Source organism: Sardina pilchardus, unplaced genomic scaffold, assembly GCF_963854185.1.
Source record: "Sardina pilchardus unplaced genomic scaffold, fSarPil1.1 HAP1_SCAFFOLD_138, whole genome shotgun sequence".
In the NCBI taxonomy this organism is placed as follows: domain Eukaryota; kingdom Metazoa; phylum Chordata; class Actinopteri; order Clupeiformes; family Clupeidae; genus Sardina; species Sardina pilchardus.
Genome location: NW_026910962.1, coordinates 65692 through 71755, shown reverse-complemented (window position 1 = coordinate 71755; position 6064 = coordinate 65692). Strand labels below are relative to the sequence as shown.

The window sequence follows — 6064 nt, the reverse complement described above, 5'->3', positions numbered from 1 at the left end:
GTGGAGATGTGTTTCACCACTCCCTACACCTGCATGGCAATCCTGGTTGGATGTGAACATGTGAATGAAGTGAGCAAGTAGTGTTGAGTTTGTGTGTAACTTAAGTGAACAGCTCGGTTCCTTACTGTCAACATGGCGGAGACAAAGTACAATGTTGATGCTGCTGTACAAATCTCTCTTTGCTTCACTAAGTCTCTTAGTTTTTTTTTCTCATCAGGTCTTAGCACATATGCATGAACACACACACACACACACACACACACACACACACTCGCATTCACACAAAGTTTCTCCAGGCTAGATTATTGTTCAACACCGGCTAAGAAGACATCGTCATGCCTGCGGCTTTCCGCGTTGAGCGCCCTATTTTGTATGAACTCTTCTGTCAGGGCTAGGTGTGTGTGTATATACTGTATGTGTGTGTGTGTGTGTGTGTGTGTGTGTGTGTGTGTGTGTGTGTGTGTGTGTGTGTGTTCATCATTTAGAGATTATTCCCAGTGCCAGTGTGTGCACCAGCGCCCATGGCAGTGGGCTGATTTGAAAGGGAGCTGTACAGCATTATAGCTGCCGCAGAGGAGAGAGAGCCCCAGCACACAGCACACAGCACACAGACAGAAGGGTGCCTGCCCGCCGCTCAATGGATGCTCTGACAACATCATTTGCATTCTGTAATTAACTGTCTCTCTTCTTCCCTATTTCCCCATTTTTTTGTACACACACACACACACACACATTACAAAACCCCCACCCCATCTGCTCTCTCTCCTCCCTGTTTCTCTCTCTCTCTCTCTGCCCTTCTTTCACCCATGCTCGCTTCCTTTACTTTCATAAAACCCCCCTTCCCATCACTTTTTTCTTCTTCTACTCTCTCTCTCTCTCTCTCTGTACTGCAGGGGTTAGTGTCTGACAATTCCCAGCCAGCGAATTAGGTCTCTGTTGCCTGGGTAACAGGTCTTTATCAAAGACCAACACACTAGGAATGGAGAGGAGCTAAAGTCTTGAAGAAGCTTTTTTTTTTTTACAGTTTTTTTTTAAATTACAGTTTGTGTATGTGTGTGTGCGTGTGTTTGTGTGTGTGTGTGTGTGTGTGTGTGTGTGTGTGTGTGTGTGTGTGCATATGTGCGTGTATTCATACATGTATATTTTTATCTAAAATGCTTTCCTTTTCAGCCGTGTGGGAGGATATGGAGATTGTAAAAACAATGACATGGAAATGGCCTCAAGAATTCCCACTGATTTATTTGGGCTTAAACGGAGGGAGGGAAGCCGGCAGCGAGCTCTCTTTAGGTGACAGCCTAAACTACCGCTGTGCTGACACCACATCAATTCCACAGCTCATTTCAGACATGACAAAGCTCCACTTCACAATCACACACTCGTCTCCTTCCCGCCACACCAATGCTGCTGCTGCTGCTGCTGCAGCCTGCTCAACGGGACTCGTAGGCGAAGTACGGCAAAGGACAGATTCCGATCAGAGCGGGATCAACAAACTGATCCTGTCTGCACCTCAGGCACTAACAAATGGTCATGTCTCCCCCATCTCCTCCTGTCACATATCCTGATGCCAGGGGTCTGATCATATAAAGGCTTCTGTTTCCACTCGGTGAGCTGCATTTTTTAAAAAACGAACGTTTGGTGTTTTAAGGACAGAATATACCTTAACGAATCTGGGAAACTCAGCCCTGGGTTCTATCGAAGTGTCTCTCTCATGTCACTGTTATACAAGGCATGTTCCCTTTCAGTCGATTCACTCGGTACAACACAGATACTATGGGATATCACGCCCTCGCGTGGTCTGGCTGAAGACACCTCTATTCACGCCTGAAAGGCAAGACGTGTGGTGACGTGAGAGGCTCCGCCCTCACAGTATATAAACCAAGTCACCACCGTCGCTCCCCAGTTCAAGCTCTCTTCACCTCGCTTGGACACCTCTTGAGAAACACCGCCTGTACTTGTCTAGCTTGCTAGCTTGTTACGAAGTGTGTGCATTAGCAACTCTGAACGGTTTAACAGTCTATCAGTCCGGTTTGGCAACAACCTCTATTGGTGAGCCAACCGCTACCACGGGCGCCGTTTGTGAGACTATTGCGTTAAGGGTTCGATTTGTGCGTGTGTCTCGCCATGAGCTCACGGTCTCAGAAATCGACCTCCCCACCGCAGGCGAGACCCTGTCCTCAGGGTTGTGGTTTTTCCCTCCATGAGAAGGACTACCACGAAGCCTGTCCGGTCTGCTTGGGAATAGTCCATGCCCGTAGAGCTTTGACGCAGCCTGATGCGTGTGCGTTCTGCCGCCAGCTCAGACGTTCAACGCTCGAACGGCGTGTGAAATTCGTCGAAAAGACCCTGGGACAAGCTGTTGTCCCGCAGGACCCTCTCCTCTCCCAGGCCGCTGAACACGACCCTGGAGACGGGTTGGAGCCCTCGTTCGGCGCTGCCGCGAGCTGGGCTGACCAAATGGAGTCGCTTAGCGAGATGGAGCTAGCTCACTCTCCGGTTCAGCAGCTCGAGTGCCTTGGGGTGGAAGACGACGGCAATTCCGTCTTGGACTTGGGTTTGGACGAGCACGGCCTGTCCGATGACGAGCAGTTGGATATGTCGGGCGCCCAGGGGTCTCCGGCTAACGACGGGAACGAAGTGGATAACTCATTTTTCGCTTTGTATCGTCGCGCAGCTCGGAAGCTGGATGTGGAGTGGCCTGCCCCCCTTCCAGCTCAGAGACCTACCAGGTTCGCTGGTTTCTTCCTGCCTCAGGCTCCGACAGTGGTGAGGCATTGCCTCCCTCTCTTCCCGGATTTCGTTACTGAGCTGACGTCTTCCTGGAACAAGCCACTGTCTACGCGCGCTTCATTGCCAGGGTTTGCCCAGTTCCTGGAGCACGCAGATGCCGACAAAGCGGGCCTCATCACCCCCCCGCCAATGGAACCCTCCTTGGCGGCCTATTTGGCCCCGTCTCACAACCACGGGGTTGTGGGACCGACGTCTCTTCCCTCGAAGCACTGCCGTTTCTCTTACGCGCAGCTGGAGAAGAGCTACCGAGCCCAGGCGACGACGGCACGCGCTATGTCATCTATATCGCTGCTGCAGACGTACCAGGCTATGTGCTTGGCCGAGCTGGCGGACATGCTGCCTCCCGGTAACCCGGCGACTGTTCTTCTGAACGAAATTAGAGTAGCCACAGATTACAGTCTGAGGATGTCTCGTTGCGCCGCACTGTCGTTGGGCAAAGCTATGGCAACTACGGTGGTGTCTCAACGCCACCTCTGGCTCACTCTGTCAGACATGCCAGATAGAGATAGGGCCACGTACTTAGACGAGCCCGTCTCTCCCGAAGGTCTGTTTGGGCAGTCGCTCGAGTCTGTCCAAGCTTCATTCGAGCTCCGGAAGAAACAGGCGGAGGCGTTGAAGAACGCATTGCCGCGGCGGGATGCCAGACCCAAAGCTCCACCTAGCGGTTTCTCGCTGTCGGCCGCGACCACGCAGACCGTCAAGAGGGCCGCATCGGCTTCGCCAGCGCCTCCGAGACAGCCGGTAGCCGTGACACCACGTCAGCCGACCTGGGCAAGACCTCCCGCTCCTGGTCCACAGAGGGACGCCGCGAGAGGGAGGAGGAAGCCAAATTCGTCCTAACGATGGCTCCGACTCAAACAGAGCTGTCGTTTTTGGGGGACAACGCAGCTTTGTCAGTGCCACTAAAAAGGTGTCACCACACTGTTTTTCAGGGCCCCAGTCCAAAGAGGACTCGTTCGTGCCTCACACAGTCTCCCAAGCACTCCCACCCTCCCACACCACTTATGTTTCCAGCCCAGTGTTCGGGCGAAATAAAGATGTGTGTATCTGTTTGTGTAACATTGCCTCAAATAAAGGAAGTTGTGTTTGCTCAACAAAATCCAAACGAAAGCGAACCGATCAGTGTTCGCCCCCCTCTCTGGAGGGCAGGGGTGCCGACCAGAGCTCGCCACCGGCAGGTCGCCTTGCTCTTCAGATGGCTCACTGGCGCGCATGCGCAATCTCGCCATGGGTCGAATCCACTCTCTCATTGGGCTATCGCCTACAATTCCGACGCCGCCCCCCTCGATTCAAATCAGTCGTTCAGACAACGATGACAGGGGAAGGAGTAGAAGTGAACTCGCTGCTTTCAAAAAAAGCGATATGTATAGTCCCACACGCTCAAGCACAATGTGGATGGTACAGTCGTTATTTTGTCATTCCGAAACGCAGCGGAGGCTTGCGCCCAATATTAGATCTCAGGTCACTGAACAAGCACTTGAGGGTGTACAAATTTCGAATGTTAACAGTACGCCAGCTGTTAAACTCGGTGAAGCCAGGCCAATGGTTTACATCGATAGACCTGACCGACGCATTTCAACACGTGTCTGTTCTCGCAGCTCACAGGAAATTCCTCCGATTTGCGTTTCAAGGCATATCTTACGAATACCTAGTACTACCCTACGGGCTAGCCCTCTCACCCAGGGTTTTCACGAAGGTGCTAGAATCAGCTCTCGCCCCACTGCGGGCCCGGGGCATACAAATTCTAGCCTATCTGGACGATATGGCCATAGTTTCTCATTCAGAACAGTCAGTGGCCACTCATACAGCCATGGTGCTGTCACACCTTCAGACTTTGGGGTTTTCAGTGAATTACGAGAAGAGTTCCCTGACCCCTCGCCAGAAAATAGAATTCCTAGGTCTCGAGATATGCTCACTGTCGGGCCGGGCTTTTCTAGCTGTTCACAGAAGGAAGGCCTTCCGCGAATGTTTGGCTCAGTTTCGATTGGGACACAAACTTCGTTTTCAAATGTTTCTCAGGCTTTTGGGTTTAATGGCCTCAATGATAGCAGTCATCCCCCTGGGTTTATTGCACATGAGAGCGTTTCAGCGGTGGGTGTTGTCTCACCGTCTGAATACGTCTCGTCATCTCAACAAGAGATTGACTGTGGATGCGTTGTGTCAGACGGCACTAGCTCCGTGGACACAGCGGCAATTATTACACCAGGGGGCGCCAATCGGCAGAATTTTATTTCGCAAGGTGATCACCACAGACGCTTCCCTCAGAGGATGGGGAGCTATATGCGAAGACAGGACGGTGAGGGGGGAGTGGTCTCTGAGTCAGAGCAGCCTCCACATAAATCACCTGGAGCTGTTGACAGTGTTTTTGGCCCTCAAACATTTCCTCCCGGCCCTGCAGGGCCATCATGTTTTGGTCAGGACAGACAACTCAACTGTGGTGTCCTACATAAACAGACAGGGAGGGACACATTCACTCCCACTGCTGAAGCTCTCCCGGTCGCTTCTCCTGTGGAGCCAAGAGCACCTGCAGTCAGTCAGAGCGACCCACGTCCCGGGTTCTCTCAACCAAGGGGCGGATCTTCTGTCCAGAGGTGGCCCTCTTGTGAGAGAGTGGCGGCTACACCCCAAAGTAGTGTCACAAATTTGGGATCGGTTTGGCAGGGCCGACGTCGATCTCTTCGCATCCAAAGAAAACACGCATTGTCCCCTGTTCTTCTCGATGCGAGACTCCAGCGCCCCCCTCGGGGTGGACGCGCTGGCACACAGTTGGCCGACCGGCCTCTTGTACGCGTTTCCCCCAGTCGAGTTAATTATGCCCACCTTGGAGAGGGTGCGTCAAGACAAGCTGTCTCTGATCCTGGTGGCCCCCTATTGGCCAGCGAAGCCATGGCATGCAGAGATAATCAGCCTCCTGGCAGAGGAGCCGTGGCCTCTCCCGCTCCGCCGAGACCTCCTATCACAGGCAGGGGGGGAGATTCTCCATCCCCGTCCGGAGCTGTGGCGCCTACAGGCCTACCGGCTGAACGGTCTGGTTTAGTGGCCAGGGGCTTGCCAACTAACGTCATTAACACTATCCAAAGTGCAAGAGCTGCATCCACAAGAAATTTATATTCTTACAAGTGGCGTGCATTTGAGCTCTGGTGTCAGGCTAGAAGCCTGGTGCCTTTTCAGTGCTCTGTTGTGGATGTATTGACATACCTACAGGAACTGTTTGATCAGGGGCTTTCCTTCTCAACTTTGAAAGTTTACCTGTCTGCAATTTCTGCTTGCCACGTTG

The 6064-nt window shown here is 52.7% G+C and overlaps 1 protein-coding gene across 1 annotated transcript; it reads left to right on the top strand.

The window, feature by feature from the left end:
• The first annotated feature begins 2121 nt into the window (after positions 1-2121).
• On the top strand, positions 2122-5824 carry LOC134075064 (uncharacterized). Its single transcript, XM_062530533.1, has 3 exons — positions 2122-3133; positions 3481-3679; positions 3937-5824. Exons 1-3 carry the CDS (start codon positions 2122-2124, stop codon positions 5822-5824), a joined length of 3099 nt encoding a protein of 1032 aa, XP_062386517.1.
• The last annotated feature ends 240 nt before the right edge of the window (positions 5825-6064 follow it).